Raw genomic sequence first — 16806 nt, forward strand, 5'->3', positions numbered from 1 at the left:
AAAGTAAATTACAGCATATTAGGAAAGCTGCTGCAGCTTGTTTTAATCACAAGTTTAAATCCAGCAAACACCCTCTTATCCCCTTTCAGACACTTTGGCCTTCTAATATTGTTGGGGTATCTGTTTATCAACTGTTTACCTTTTTAAAAAATATCCACACAGCTCTACTCATGGATTTTAATGGTAGTTTAAAGTATTTCTTTTCTAATGTGAAACTTTAAAAATAGTGTCTTGCACAGAAAAGCTAAGAACCTTTCAAAACCTGGTGGATATGGTTCTATTATCAGGATTAATCAAAATTGTTGCTATTGATCCTGCAGTTAGAGAGACTTCATTTAGCAAAAAGCAATTTCAGTTAAAGCCTTCATTTGTGAGATCAGATGGTGGGGAATGGCATGTGTTTTTCATGCTTTGTTATTAGAGAGAGAGAGAGAATGAGGGATTTGGAAAAATCCCTTTCTGGTTATAATAGCTCATGTTCACCTCAGTTATTTAATTTGTTTTACAGAATGGCACAGGCAATGGATATTGTGTTTCAAAATAGGAGCACTAAGGCTTTGGTGGTCTTTTCTCAGATTGATCCAAAGCCAGCCTTTCTGGACAGATTCTTGCTGCAAACTCTTTATAACTCAGCTTCATACCTGGGCCTCAGGTATAGGCACCTGATATTGCTCATTGCATATCTCCTTAAGATTACTTTTCTTTATGAAGAAGCTATTTTACAGGTCATTTCCAAAGTAAATAGAAGAAGGGGTCCCCTCACTTGGCCTTTTGAAGTTACTTTAAAATAAAAAGGAAGGATGCAACATTCAGAGAGAATGAATTTGACCTATGCTGGAGGGTGAAATGTAAAAACAAAAAAATCAAGCAATGAAACACTCTCTTTTACATTATCATCTTATCTACACAATAATTCTGTGAGATAAGCAGTGTAGATATTAGGTATTAAAGCCCCATATTACAGAGGAAGAAGTTGAGTCAGGGAGATGTGAGATAGATCACTCAGAGTAACTGGTAGCAGAGGGCACAAGCCCAGGCCCACATTTTCTGACTCTGGTCCTCATTCTGGCAACCTGGACTCCAGCTCAGAGAACATTTTGTCTTGCCTATAGTAGGTGCTTAGTAAAGATTTCTGGTGCTGAACATAAAATGGTGGGAGCAATTTTAACCTCATTCCCATATTTTGCATTCTTGCAGGAGCATTCCTGATTCCCTATGTGGTGTTTTTTATTTGTTGTGGAATTCCCGTGTTTTTCCTGGAAACGGCTCTGGGACAGTTCACGAGTGAAGGTGGCATTACATGTTGGAGAAAAATTTGCCCTTTATTTGAAGGTAAAGATTGAGTTAATCAGAAAATAAAATTATGCCTGAGTGATGTTAGGTTATGACGAGTATGTGAGGTGGACAAAGATTTAAATCATTCCCTTTCCTTGTTCTTTCAGGCATTGGTTATGCAACACAGGTGATCGAGGCCCATCTAAATATATATTACATTATCATCTTGGCATGGGCCATTTTCTACCTGTGCAACTGCTTCACCACCGAGCTCCCCTGGGCCACCTGTGGGCATGAGTGGAACACAGGTATGCCCTCAGGGAGGGTCTCTCTTCTGGTCCAGCTGGGGGACCTGGAATTGGGGGTGTGTCTTTGTCCTGGAATCAATGCTAACCTCTGGGCTCTCTCTGTGAGTCCAGATTCCACTGAAACTGTAGGTCAGTTCTGCACTGGGCCTGGGTCCATGCTATAGGTTGCAGTGCTGAAACCTAAGCTGAGCCCTGGTCCAGGAATTAGCGTGGGTAGAAGATGATGATGCTTTTTCTTCGCTTTGCCAAATACAGAGACTGAGCCCTTTGCGGGCAGAGTGGGGACATGAGGGATTCAGCCTCTAATTTCAGCCCTGCTTCTCTAGGCATTGGATTTTCCTTTGTGAAATGAAGGGGTTAGCTTAGGGATTGCAAATGGGGCCAGTAAGCCAATTAGGCTTTAGGTCAGTGACCAACAAATATAAAAAATTTATTTGACAGCTCAAATTGAAAAATTGGACGACTTCACGTGAAAATCAAGATTTCCAGCTTCTTTGGAAAAAATTGAAAAGATCTGGCAACACCAGACCCACATTCCCACATTCTTGCTTGGCAGCAATGGTTGCAGCAGAGAGGCAGCTGTTACCTTAGGATGAGGCCACAATCCTCACCCAGTCCACTTTGCTCATTTACGTTACCTGTGAAACACAGGTAGACATTTGAATTCACTATCCCATCCTACCACTTGAATAAGTAACTTTTTAGATTACTTTAGATTCTAATTTGGTATTTGCTTTTCAATTTGTCATCCTTTCAGGACCGAGTCATAATCCAGAGAAGGCAAATTCATACCAACTCATATCTGTGGTACCTATGCTTAGAGCTTACACCACTCATCAATCGTAGAACTCTTGCCTTTTGAGTTTAGTGTTGACCTCAGAACCCGTCTCAGCAGTGCTCCAGGCAGCTACTGCCTGACTGAAATTGACAATCATGCTGTAAGCTATTCACCATCCCTGTAGTTAGGTTGTCCCTGGAAGCGGCCTGTCATCCTGAAGGCTGAGCTATGGCAAGATTGGGTAGGATGTTGGTCACCAGCAGAAGGAACAGCAGGTATTAGGCCTAGAAAGTGCTATGAACTAGCTTCTTGCCCTGCATAGCTTTGCCCTGCTCCCTCTCCTGTTGCATTTTGTGGACTTTTCACTGTCTCTTTAAGGACCTGGTTCTTAACCTTTCTTTGGTCAGGGATCTCTTAGAGATGTTTATCAAATTAAAATTCAAGGACATATTCTTGGAGGCCTGTGAGTCCTCCATGGTAATTTAATTGTGTATATTTATTTTGAGGCTACTCTAAAAATATGCGCAGGTTCTGGATCATCTGTGCAACACCTTATAACAGGACAGTCAGGATATTTCAGTGTCTGACTTTATTTGTGTTTACAATTGAAGATGTATTCTTGTAAATAGGATGATGGCAGCCCAGGAGAAAAGAGCAGAGAGATTTAATTCATAAATGGTGCATTAGTACTAAATGAAGTTCCAGTTGAGTTTATTCCTATAACACCTCAAGTTATAGGAATAAAGTTTAAAAAAAAGCATGAACAGGGAAAGATGGTGATAGAGTTGAGTCTCAAATAGCACATGGAAAAATAGGCAAGCCAAGCCCAATATAGACCCTGCCTCCTGCCTGTCAGTTCATTTCTGTTGAAATCCATTTTAACATTACAAAATGGCATTATCTTACACACCTGCTTTATGCTATCAATTTGAATTGTATTGGGTCTGTAGTTTAGTTGGTATTTATTGGTAAATTTAATTCTAGATTTATAGTTGTATGAATGCTGTAATTACAAAGACTTTGTAACTCGTTATTTATTTGTGCATGATTAATGATTATCTTAATAAGAATACCTTGTCAAACTTAAGTGTCTGAGAATGTGTTTTACTATAGAAAAAAGAACTTTGAGAAACATAATTTTAGAGACTCAGACAAGCCTTTGACAGGGAAGTGGAAAAGGGGGAAGGAGATTCGGGAACAAGGCAGGAAGAAAGTTTGATAGGGCACATTGAGTGAGAATAAGAGAGAAAAGGCTCCCTGCCCCCCAAACTTTTCCTCCTGTTTGAATCAACCAGACCAAGCCTCTCAAACTGTTTGTAAGTTATTGATTTTACCCCCACTGTTCTTTGAGGCGTGTTTACTTGGAGCAGTTGCTCCATCAGCTCTGAATGTTTTCCAAGACCCAGGCCTTGTGGAGGTTAATCTTGTATTTCTTGTCTTGTTTCCACTGTAGAGAAATGTGTGGAGTTCCAGAAACTGAACATGAGCAACCACAGCCATGTGTCCCTGCAGAATGCCACCTCTCCCGTCATGGAGTTTTGGGAGTAAGTGGAATCTGACTCATCTCCCTTGTCCTGTGGGGGCACCGTCCTTCTTCTGCTCAGTTAATATTGCCCTCACCCGTGGAAAAAGCCTGACCCTTCCTCCAGTCTTGCACTTCCTGGCTTCCGTGGGCATTTAATGGTGCTGGGAGCCAGAGTGGACTCTTTAGAGGCTCCCCAAAGGGACAGCTGAGAGAAATGCTTTCTTGTTCCTTGATGACATGTCAGCATGCCTTGTTGCTTGTGAGGGCAAGAAGTGATTGGTAAAATGTTTAAAAATGTATTTTTAACAAAAGAGAAGATGTTTGCAAAAATCTTAAGTCAAGAGTACATTTAGCCTGGAAAGCAGACCTCTCCAGGGGGAACAGGTGAGCTTTCTTTCTATAGCTGAAGTAGATGAACTTTAATGGATAGAGGTTATCGAGAGGCAGGTTTCAAATGTGCTTAAGGAAGAGCTTAGTCTCACAGCATTGTCTGTATGTACTTCTGAGAGTTGTGAGCACTCTTCCCCAGAAGTGTTTGACCAGTGTAAGGCTGCTGCCGAGTGTTGTTGGGGAGGTGTCTGAATCCGCAGACATTACAGGCAATAATTGTAATTCCCGGGAGATGGGAATTTTTTTTATCTATGTTCCAAAGGGGCTTATGACCTGGGAGTTACGGGGCTGCCACATATGGTTGTATTAGTTGTTCGCTGCAGACCCCTAGCGGGGCATTATTAACACTGGGGAGTGTGTGCTCCAGAATTGTGCAGTGTCAACCTGCATAACTGCACACGATGGCCCTGATTTAGGAGCATCTGCAGTAAAAGTGGGGTCCCTTTCCCACGGTATTCAAGAGGCTTCCTTTGTGGGTCAAAGGCTGGCTGAATGCTTTCTGACTCTTTTTCATCTGAAAAAAATCTGGTTCATTGAAGAACCTCCGCTATCTTAATGCTCATTACTAGTAGCATAGAGGAGCAGTGATTTTGTGAGTGATTTTTATTTCTTTCCCAGGTACCATTCCTCTCCTCTCTTTAGAAGTCATTATGCTGAATTTAGATTTATCATTCTCATGTTAATGCTATATGCATATTCGAAACCCAAATAGTACCCAGGTCTTTCTTGTATGTTTAAAAATTTTACATGAACGGTACCCCTTACTTACATTTTTACAATGAGATGAGACACCGCGGCTCAAGTCTTTGCAGGTCAGAGATGGTGGAACTTCAAGGCTTGGTTTAGGAACCCAGCCTAGGCCTGAATGGGCGGTTGCTCAATATTGATTTAAAGATGTGTCTCTATGATACGTTTAGCTTTGGTTCATTCTGTTTTTCCTGTTGTATAGTATTTCAATGTATGAATAGACTTCATTGTATTTAGCCAGCTCCTCTGGATGGGCAATTAGACTATCTCCACTTTCCCACTATTATTAAGCACATTGAGTACTTCTTTGCTGTGCTTCTCTGTTTGCATAAGTGAAGGTTTCTAGTCCATATACCTAAGAGTGGAATTGCTGGGCAGGAGGGTACATGCATTATCAGTTTTATCAGATAATGTCAAATTGCTTTCCAAAAGGACTAGTTTAATTTTTTCTCCAAGCAAGAGTGTGTGAGAATTTCTACTGCTTTACATACTAGATCAGCCGTGGGCAAACTACGGCCCGCGGGCCGGATCTGGCCCGTTTGAAATGAATAAGACTAAAAAAAAAAGACCGTACCCTTTTATGTAATGATGTTTACTTTGAATTTATATCAGTTCACACAAACACTCCATCCATGCTTTTGCTCCGGCCCTCTGGTCCAGTTTAAGAACCCATTGTGGCCCTCGAGTCAAAAAGTTTGCCCACCCCTGTACTAGATAGTACTTGGTCTGGTCAGAGATTTTAAGTTTTGCCAGTGTAATGGGTATGAAATGGCATTTCTCTATTTTATATATGCATTCTCTATTTACTTGTGAGATCAAACATCTATTCATGTTTTTTATTCTCTATTTGGGTTTCCATGTCTGTGAACTTCCTGCTCATAACCTTTTCTCTGTGGATAGTTTGTCTTTTCTCATAGGTAGAAAATCTTGATACATTCTAAATATTAGTATCTAGGCTGCAAATGGCTTTTCATAGTGTATGGCTTTTCTTTCTTATTTATTTATGGCATATAGGAGTTTCAATTTTACTGAAATAAAATTTGTTAATCTTTTTGGTTTGCATAGTTGATGTCTTACTTAAGATATATTTCCTTAGCCCAAAGTTGTAAAACATTTTCTTCTAAGAGTTTTAAAGTTTTCTTTTTTCACATTTATGAGTATGATCTACCTGGAATTTTGCTTTTGCATGTGATATGAAGTAGGAATCCAGTGTTTTAAAAATAATAATTTCTCCAGCAATATTTACTGATCTGTAGGACTATCTTCCATATATTGTTTTCCTAAAAGCACAGGTCTCTTTTGGGTTTTGCTGTTCTGTTTCGTTCATCTCTTTTGCTAATTGTGTGACACTACATCTGTAGCTTTATTGTAAGTCTTGAACTGGTGAGGCAAGTTCCTCACTTTGTTCTTTTCCAAAATTGTCTTAATCTTCCAGATGAATTTTAGAATCAGAACAAACAACTCTGTAGGAATTTTGGTTGGGAGTGTATTGAACTTATAGGTTAGTTTAACGAAAACTGGCATCTTTTTAAAAAATATATATTTTTATTGATTTCAGGGAGGAAGGGAGAGGGAGAGAGAGACAGAAACATCAGTGATGAGAGAGAATCATTGATTGGCTGCCTCCTGCGCACTCCCTTCTGGGGATCGAGCCCACAACCCAGGCATATGCCCTTGACTGGAATCAAATCGAGGACCCTTAAGTCCACAGCCGATGAGCCAACCCAGCTAGGGCAAAATTGACATCTTTATGCTTAAGCCTCTCTGTCCATGAACATGGTATGGCCCTACCTTTATTTAGGTCTTTTAAAATGCCCAGAGGAACAGTGCTATTTAAATGTGGTCTGCAGAGGAGCAGCATTAGAATCGCCTGGTTGGAAATGCAAATTCTCCAGCTCTTCCCAGACCAAATGAGTCAGAGCCTTAAAGAGAGGATCTATCTAATACAGCGCCCGAGGGGTGGCTGCTGTGCTGGGTGGGTCTGTGTGGCCTTTTCCAGCCCCATCAGGACGTGATTTCTCAGAGGACTGTCACAGAAACTCCTTTTGGCCCCGCACATTTGAGGATCTGTAAAGCATGGTCTCTGTGCTCCCTTAGACGACCCATCCTAAAATCCCACACTGGGCAAGGTCTCTATGTAATTACTGTTGTTTGCACCATTCATTTCCTTTGTAACATATATGGAAAACCTCAATTAAGTAATTATTTATGCAATATGCTTGTTTATTGTCTGACTTTCCCATAGATAGTCATGAAGCAGCACCTTTTCTGGTTCTACTCACCACTGCTGGTCTATGGAAGGCCCCCAGTGAAGGATTTCAGGATAGATGCATGAGAGACAGGCAGGGAGGCAGTATTTCCTAGAAAATACTACAAAAGAAGTGTCAAAGTGGGCTCTGGCAAGAATTCATCCTGTCACTCAGCTCCCCAGCAACAGCCATGATTACTTCCAGGATCCCTTTACAATCCATATCACCTACCCATTTGGGCCCAGACTCAGGAGGGGACAGTTAATCTGTGTCTGCAGGTGTCCCTGGACCTTTTCGCCTGCGACTGGGTCATTCAGGGTGAAAGTCCATGGGACAGGGAACCCAAGGTTCTAGTTTTGTATTCATATTGCCTCTGCATCATCTATACAGTGTTGAATTCTGCATCCTAAAAGTCCTCCAATGCTGGTGTGACACTCACCCCTTCAGAAGGTGCTTCCGTAAGACAGCTCTAATTCATCTCTCCCCGGGAGAAGAGCTTGGAATGTAGAGACTCTGGGAGATGTGCATCGCATCCTGTGAAAAACTCTTTGGGCCACATAAATTTGAGAAGGGCTGAAAGCTACCTAACAGAGAAAGAATATCTGTTATCTTTGATTAACCCAAATTTCCAAATGTATTTTCCAATGAAATCTTTTTCCTCCCTCCACCCCCACCCTCACTCCCTGAATGCTGGCATTATACGACACATAGTCTGACAAATACTTTTCTAGGAGGCAGTTCTTCCTTAAGTTGAGCCGACACTTGACTTCTGAAGCTGTGGAAACAACAGGCCTTATTCCTTTTCTCTGTGACAGCCCTTCAAGTATTGGGTCAGGTTTCCTCAAAAATATTTCTTCTCTAGTTCTTGTGCTGTGGCTCACGGGTACCTCACCTCCGTTCACATCTTCAGTGCACCCGTTTTGTCCTTTTTCAATGCCTCTCACTCTGACCTCACTCAGGGCCACATTATTGGTCAGAGTAGACTGCATTGCATATTCATTCATTTGGCAAGTGTCTGAGCTCCCGGGGCACATAGGAAGAGCACCGTGCATTGCTGGAGGAGGCAGAACTATAAGATGCGGATCTAACCCTCTAGACTAGAGGTGAGACAGGCCGGCACAGATTACCATAAAATTCTCCAGAAAGTGCTGCTTCTCCGCCCGTGGACAGCCATGGCTTCACCTTGACCTTGGGCCCCTGCCCCCAACCCTATTTTGAGTATCCATTTCCTTTTTCAGGGCATAATTAAAATTACTAGCTTAGCCAGTGAAAACAGCTCAGGCCCTAAGTCAGTCCTGGATTCTGGCTCGAGCAGGGGACCTATAGGGTAGGAGTGGCTTTTCTTCCTGATTGCAGATTTCAAACTTTGGCCATCCTGGTATCCCTTAGTAACTCACTGTGCATCTGGTATCCTTGCATTTATTTAAATATGTTTGCAGTTCTAAATTTTGAGCTGGTGTCCTCTGGTGGGATTGAGTCCTAGTATGTGTGTAACCAGCATGGTGGCATCAGATGGACTTTGTTTTCATAGTCTTTTCTCAGTCTCTCGGGTCCCTTTAGTCTCGGGTTTTGTGAGCAAGTTCGTGCTTGCTATGTATGCAGTTGAAATCACTTATGCATGGTGTCCATTCAACAAATTCTTTTGAGCACATATGGTGTGCTTGACCCGTATTAAGCTCTAAGGACTATATCTTTGTTCAAAAGGATGAGGTCTTGTTTTTCTGGTTTGTGTACACGAAGAGTTTTTCAAAATTTGTTTATTTTGGGTTCTGACCAGTTTGGCTCAGTGGCTAGAGTGTCGGCCTGCTGACAGAAGAGTCGCGGGTTCGATTCGGGTCAAGGGCACATACCTCAGTTGCAGATTCGATCAGGGCGTGTGCGAAAGGCAACCAATCAATGTGTCTCTCTCACATCAATGTTTCTCTCCCTCTGTCTCTTCCGCTCCCTTCCACTCTTTTAAAAAATCAATGGGAAAATATCCTCGGTGAGGATTTAAAAAAAGAAAAACATTTTGTCTATTTCGGAGTCACGTGGCCACTTGAATTGCTTTTTATTCTTTGTATATAAAACTGGGGAGGCAGACGAGCAAGGGTGAAACCCTGATTCTCTCTGTGGGTCCAGGCCCTATCCCTGCCTCTTTTTCTCAGACTCTTCCTCCCTGCCCATCTCCTTCCTCCGCACTGGCCTTCTTTCTGTCCTTTGTTCATACTGGGTTTGTCCCACCCTCAGTCTCAGGCTTTTGTTGCCCCTTTGTTTGGAAGATTCCTCACCAGGTCCTTGTGTGTCTGGCTCCTTCTTATCATTTAGTCTTAACTCAAATGTCATTGGGAAGGCCTTTCTGCCAATTCAGCTAAATCAGCACCCTGCCCCTCTCAACCTGCATCACTCTGTTTTATTGTCTACATAGTACTTAGCTGAAATCCTCAGGTCTTTGTTTGCTTGTCTATTTTCTCTCTCCCTCCATTCAAGTATAAGCCTCATGCCAGCAAGGACAATTCTGCTTTATTTTCTATTATCTTGCCAGCGCTTTCTAGGTGCTCAATAAATATTAGTTGAAATGGATGAGTGGAAGAGTAAATGAATGAATAATGGCTGTTTCTTAACCCCTGGGAGTTTATTTTCTTGTCTATAAACTGGTAATGATGATAACACCTACCTGCAAGGCTGAGATGAGGATTAAAGAAGTCCTCACCAGTACCAACCCAGCACAGTTTAGGTCCTTTCGGAAGGTTTGAATGCAGACAGAGAATGTTCGTGATTGACACTACTATTTTGGGGATGGGGATTAGCCCTGTTTCCTGCATTGCCAACCTCTCCGGATTGCTGTGAGGATAAAAGGAGAAAATGAGTACTAAGATCTTTGATGGGTTGTAAATGAGGTGCCCAATTTAGTTGCTGGTACTGAGGCTAGGTGACCTGCTCGGTCCCTGCCTCTGCTGGTAGAGATTCATGTAGATTCATGACTGAGTCTTATTCAGAGTTGGCCTGTGTGTCTGAGTCAAAATCCAGCACTCCGTGGCACTATCTGCTTCTGCTCGATTGGATTGCTCCACTCCTAGTATATCACTTCATTCACAGTTATGCTTCCGCCACTTGCCCAGTGCATGAACATGGCAGCTTAGATAACCACCCTGAACTTCTGCCTAGTCCTCCAGAAATAGGATGGTCATAGGACCTACCTGTCAGGGTTGCTGAGAACATCAGATGAGGCCTGTATGCTGTGAACATGGTACATGTATAATATATGGTAGTTAATTTTACAAGGAACACTTTATTCAGATCTTTGAAAGTCTACATGGGTACCTTTCAGCATTCTTAGGGAAGGCTCAGCCAGGTCTGTTTGCTCCTCGCAGTGGACCTGGAGAACTCCCTTAGTGTATTTTTTCCCCTTGAGTGTTCTTTCAACATTTTTTGAGCAGCTATGCACTGTGTTCTGGGCACCTTGTCAATAGCCAGTAAGATGGGGTGGGGGGCCTTTCTGTCCCTGAAGAAGCATACAGCCTGGAAGGGAAAGCTGGAAAGTAAAATAATAATAATAATAATAATAATAATAAAGAATTTTTTAAAATATAAGGCAACTTTATCTTTAGGATGCTTGCATGAAGCCAAGATAGGAAGCCCAGATGTCTGGGCTTCGGTAAAGGCTTCCTGGAATTGGCAATGTTTAGCTGGGTTTTGAAGGATGAAAAGTTCATGTGATTGATTGTGGAGTGAGTGAATGGCACGCCAGGTAGAGAAAGTAGCATAGGCCAGAGCCCAGACCACCTGAAGTTGTTTGTTGAGGCTTGCAGACTTTACCTACAATACGGCTGCATCTGGAGCCTGGGGAATGGTGGGGGACTTTGCTGAGGAGTTAGGCAAGAGCCAGGGTGTCTGTTCAGTGATAAGTCTTTATTGAGCACCTACTGTGTGTAAAGTATCATTGTAGGTTCTGGAAAACAATATGAATGAAACAGAGACTGACCCTGGTGGAGCTGTCAGCACAGACAGAGACTAACCAAATAAGCAGAAAGCATTAGGTTAAGTCGGGATTGGTCTCCTGAAGAAAAAGCAAGCAGGGAGTAGAAAGTGTCATAGGCTCAGGAGGGCTTCTCTGAGGAGGTGGCATTTGAGCAGGGACCTGAGAGAAGTAAGGGATCTAGCTCTGAGGCTGAGGGAGCATGAAGGCAATGACCCTGAAGTGGGAGGATATTTGGAGAAGAGCAGGCAGCCAGCGAGGCTGGAGCCAGGCCTGAAGGACCTTGCACTTTTCTATAGGGCTTGAAAGGATCCTGTGGGATGCCTTCAAAGGCTATCTATAATAATAAAGGAGTAATATGCTAATTAGACCAGACAGCCAAACGACCTTCCAGACATCCTTCTGGACGACCTTTCAGACGAAGCTGCGCAGCGGGGCCAAGGCAGAGGCCGTTAGGGGCGATCAGGCAGTCAGTCAGAGTGCTTAGGGGCGATCAGGCAAGCAAGCAAGAGTTTATCAGGCAAGCAGGTGAGAGGTTAGAGGCAGGCAGGTAGAGCATTTAGGGGCAATCAGACAGGCAGGTAGAGTGGTTAGGGGTGATTAGGCAGGCAGACAGAGTGGTTAGGGGCGATCAGGCAGGCAGGCAGGCTGGCAGGCGAGTGGTTAGGAGCCAGCGGTACCGGATTGCAAGAGGGTGCAGGCTTGGCTGAAGGACCCCCCTCCCCGTACACAAATTTCATGCACCAGGCCTCTAGTAGCATCTATGGAGTAATAGGATTATGTCTGAGAGGAAGATAGACATCCAGAGGGGCAGGGGTAGTGGGACACTTGCTTAGTCCAGGTGCCTGAAGCTGAGACCTCTGCCTGGAGAGAAGGGAGGCAGGGTGGGAATTGGTGCCCTCACCTGTCGAGAAAGATGGGAGGATGGTGGTAATTCTGCCTGGTCATGCTATGCACGGAGGTGATAAAAGAACCACCTCTCTGATCTCTTAATGCCTCCTCAGCCTCCCACTTGCACTTAGATATCTCTGCACTTTCTGGGTGGGCTTTTCCTGACAAGGGAGGATGGGAAGCTCCGTTTGAATGTGCCTAAAATCTCACGGCTTTTAGATAGCAGCAGAAATCAACTTAGCAACAACTCCCAGTACTTGGGCTGCACATATACTTTGTCCCCAAATTCCACTTTTGACATTCTGTTCTCTAGGCATGACCACACTATTTATGTACACCTTGTTGATGGTAGCATTGTATGTAATAAGTAAGAAAAAAATATGTGTAATATGATTAGATAACTTATGGTATATTCCTGCACAACCACTAAAAAGGAATGAGGCAGAAAAGGTGTCAATATGGAAAAGATATCTAAGATAAGATTAAGTGAAAAAGGCAAGGTATAGAATCTTACATATAATAATATGTATATTAAGATATATGTATAAAAATATATATATGTATGGCCCAACCAGTGTGGCTCAGTGGTTGATCATCGACCTATGAACTAGGAGGTTAAGGTTTGATTCCCGGTCAGGGCACATGCCCAGATTGCAGGCTTGATCCCTAGTGCGGGGTATGCAGGAGGTAGCCAATCGATGATCTTCTCTCATCATTGATGTTTCTATCTCTATCCCTCTCCCTTCCTCTCTCTGAAATCAATAAAAACGTGTTTAAAAAAAAAACTCGTAAGGGAGACAATTGGTGGAACATTCTGGAAGGATTCATAAGACACTATTAACTGTGGTGATCACCTGAGAATGGGATGGGGGTAAGCAAAGGGATAGAAAGAGAGAATTTAACTTTTTGCTTTCTACTTTTTTGAATTTTTAAAAAATAAAAAAACAAGAACATGATTATTTGATACTAGTAAAAATGTAGAAGCCCTGGGGTCACTGAATAAGTTGTCATTGATTGTAACGATCCTTCTGTTTGAATGACACATCCCATTTACAGCTCTGGTTTCACCTTACTAATCGTTATTTATTTTTACAAATCATTTTTGTTAACATTTTATTTAGTTTTTAAATCAGCCTTTGGAGAGGGACAGAAGAAAAAAAAATATCCATTTTCCCATTATTCAAACATAATTTTGGAGAAGTGAGGGATTGCTCCCCTCATATACTCAGAACTGAAAGCCAGCCTCATTGGCTCCCACTGCCCCCCAGGCAGCCACAATTTCTCTAGAAGGCCCTGCTCTTTGGGGCTACCTGCCCTTGTGTGTTCTGCCCTGATGGACAGAGGAGCTTGCCTCTCTGAGAGAGATTTTTTTCTGGCTTGATCCTCCCACCAGGGAAGCATTGGGTCCTAATTTAAGGAGAGCAGAGAGAAGGTCAGTTGAGGATGTAGATGGTTCTGCCACACCAGACTCATCGTGAGAGCGAGGGTCTGGCAGCCCCTTACAGCTCTCGGCAGATGCACCAAAGCAAATCCCAATCGGCACTATGTTGCCTGAGCAGGATATTGTGTCCTTTTTATTTTAATTGTTTGATATTTAACCGATTGCAAAAATTGTGAATGTGTTGTAAGCAATTAAAGCACAGCAGATATATAAATGTGATACGTTTGCATATCAGATTATACAGTAGTCACCTCCTATCTGCAGTTAAGTAACTTTCATCACTACACCCATCAGGACATAAAAGGGACCGCAGACAAAACTCTTCTGGGTCAGTCAATCTCTGCTTCTCACTAATTAGTGTAAGACATCCAGTATTTGTTGGGGTGGTGGTGGTGATTTTACATACAAATATCTATAATGATCAAGAATGGATACTAAGAGACCATACATAGCTCTTCAGTACTTACTAATCCCAATTACTGCTACTCCTACTGTTCCCATTTTACAGACAAAGGAAGTGAGTCTCAGGGAGATTTAAGTATCAAGCCCAAGGCTAATTAGTGGAAGCCAGGGGATCCTAAGGCAGGAGAAGCTAAGGGACTTGTTCACAGTGTCTCTTTTGGCAAGCGCAAGCCAGACCTGGGCTGAAAGCAGGCCTCCTGATCCCTGCCTGCCTCCCTCTGCCCTTTCACACTCCATCTGCCTGTCTCTGAAATGCCATTAGCTATCTGTTTTATCTTGGGCAGAAGCTGACTGGCATGCATACCCTCCTCTCTGCATGCATACCTTCCTCTCTGCAGCCCCATGGACCTAGGCTCTGGAAGGAAGAGTTTTCAACAGATGGGGAGGTATAATTGATGGAGAGAGGGTGGGAAGGAGACCCTAAAGAAAAACGACTGAAGACAGGGCTCCAGTGCCCTGCAAAAACAAAACAAAATACCAGTTGGGTTATGTGATCTCTGGATTTCGAGGGGTTCCTTTAGACTTGCTTCTAACAGAATGCTGTGGTTTCCAGCTGAGCCAGGTATTGAGAGACCTGCAGACTCTGACCTGCTGGGATGACAGATGTAAATTGAAGCTGGCCTCTCCAGTGTACAGCTGATGGCCCTGCGGGTGCTGGCACCAGGTGTTAATGAAGGACTTTAATTCAGGCTTGGGCTCAGAATAACTCAGAAGATGCTGTTTCTGGACAAATGGGCAGTTTTCAAATTTTAGTGCCTTATTTTGATTCTAGATTATTTTTAACAAAACCATGAGAAAGTATGTAAAACTCTCCAGATTTTCTCCCTCTCATGCACCTCTGCTCCTCGCTGTCCCTGGAAGACATCCAGGATGGGGAAGAAGCCCCAGACCTGAGGGTCTGACTGTCCCACTAACCGGTGGGGACCCGACATGTGATTCTGAGTCTCTGTCTCCTCACGGGTGAGATGGGTGTACTTCTCCCACCCTTCAAGGTCCCGTCAGTATGAAGTGATGGTGGTAGGGGGGAAGTAACTGGTCAGTATTAGCTCCTCTCCTGCATCTCGCTCATTCTCAGCCCATTCACCCTCCCCACACCACAGCTGAGGTGGATAAGGTGACATTCAAAGAACAGAGGTCTCCTGGTGGGGTACATGGGAGCAGGTGGCAGACACCCCCCTCCCCCAGACCTCCTCTCCCTGGGCTTTTCCTGATGGCACGTGGTCCTTTCTTGCTCACTATCCCTCTGTGGCGGACAGTGGCTCTTTGCCAGCCTTAACACAGAACATCTCAAAGGGGCCAGTGGGAGTGTACTGGCATTACAGCTCTGTGTAATGCAGAGCTGCTGTACCGCAGGAGCCCGCAAGGCTGGGAAGGCTTGGGCAGCACTGTGGGGCTGTGCTGATGGGGAGAAAGGGTCAGGCATCTGATGGTCCTGGACCTCAGCCAGGGGGCATGGAGGTCCTTTCCTGTGGGTGGGATCCGTGTTCCACATGAGCAAATGGGCTGCATTACAAAACTGTGGTGGAGTCCCACAGGCGATGGCAGCCTCTGTTTCTCAGCCTCCCCTTCTGCACTTTGCCTCCTGCCCTGCAGAACTGTTCATATCTCCCTGCAAGGCAAAAAGTTTAGAGGGCCCCCCCCCCCCGCCCCGCCGCCCCGTGTTCTGAAGCTCTCCCAGTCCCCACTTCTAGACGTACTCTCCTCTTCTCACTGCCTCCTCCTTCCCAGATCTCGCCCTCCGGCCAGGGAGGGCCAGGACAGGCCCTGAACCTGGTCAGGAGACCTGGGTGCCAGGCCAGGCTCTATTGTGATCCTAGGCAAGGTCCATATTGGAGCCTCAGTTCCCTCAGAACAAAGGAAGTAAAATAAGGTAACACAGGAGAGTGCCTGGTGCTCTCTTCCCAAGTGTGCTCTGCATAATGTTAGGAGTATTACTTTGGAAAGGCAGACACTTGGTAAAGGGCACCTCCTTCTTAATAACTTTTTAATAATTCCGAGGTATAATTTACATACCTTTCTCAGGGCACAAGTCAGTGATTTTGAGTAAATTTGCCAAATATGAATCCATCACCATAATACGGGTTTAGGACATTTCTATCGCCATAATCAGATCCCTCATGCATGTTTACAGTTCATCTCCACTCCTACCTCCAGGCAACCACTCATCTACTTCTTTGTGGATTTGCCTTCTCTGAACATTGGATATAAACGGAATCATGCAGCGTGTTGTCCTTTGTCACTATCTTCTTTCACTTAGCATAGGGTTTTCAAGGTTCACCCATGTTACAGCAGGTATCACTAATTCATTCTTTATGTGGCTAAATAACATTCATTCCATTGTTCCAATATACTACTTTTTGTTTGTCTGTCTATACTTCAGGTAATGGACAATTGGGCAGCTTTCAGTTTTTGGCTATTATGAATAACCTAGGAAGGGACTTGCTGAGTTTTCTGTTTAATTTTTTAAGAAACTGCCAAACAGTTTTTCCCATGTGGCTGAACCATTTTACATTCCTAGCAACAGTATATGAGAGTTCTATTTCTCCACATCCTTGAGGACACTTGTTATTGTCTGTCTTTTTTTTCTATAGCCATCCTAGTGGTGTGAAGCAATATCTCATTGTGGTTTAGTGGGAAATGCTTCTTAATAAATTGAGGAAACATTGGGTGACACAAAGCTTTAGAGGTGTCTTTAATTCAGGACATCTCAGAGACTTTAATATTCCAATGAGCATTGAGACTCTCTAAGGAGGACTACAGTGTACAGCATTTTCTCAAATGA

General features: G+C 43.6%; 1 protein-coding gene across 1 annotated transcript in view; it reads left to right on the plus strand.

Moving 5' to 3' along the window:
- SLC6A11 (solute carrier family 6 (neurotransmitter transporter), member 11) overlaps positions 1–16806 on the plus strand; it is a 102910-nt gene that overhangs the window by 1793 nt on the left and 84311 nt on the right. Inside the window, exons 2-4 of the mRNA XM_006758363.2 lie at positions 1198–1332; positions 1443–1583; positions 3815–3905. Coding sequence (XP_006758426.1) covers positions 1198–1332; positions 1443–1583; positions 3815–3905 — 367 coding nt within the window. The remainder of the gene's footprint in view (positions 1–1197; positions 1333–1442; positions 1584–3814; positions 3906–16806) is intronic.

Source organism: Myotis davidii, unplaced genomic scaffold (genome assembly GCF_000327345.1).
Source record: "Myotis davidii unplaced genomic scaffold, ASM32734v1 scaffold73, whole genome shotgun sequence".
NCBI lineage: Eukaryota > Metazoa > Chordata > Mammalia > Chiroptera > Vespertilionidae > Myotis > Myotis davidii.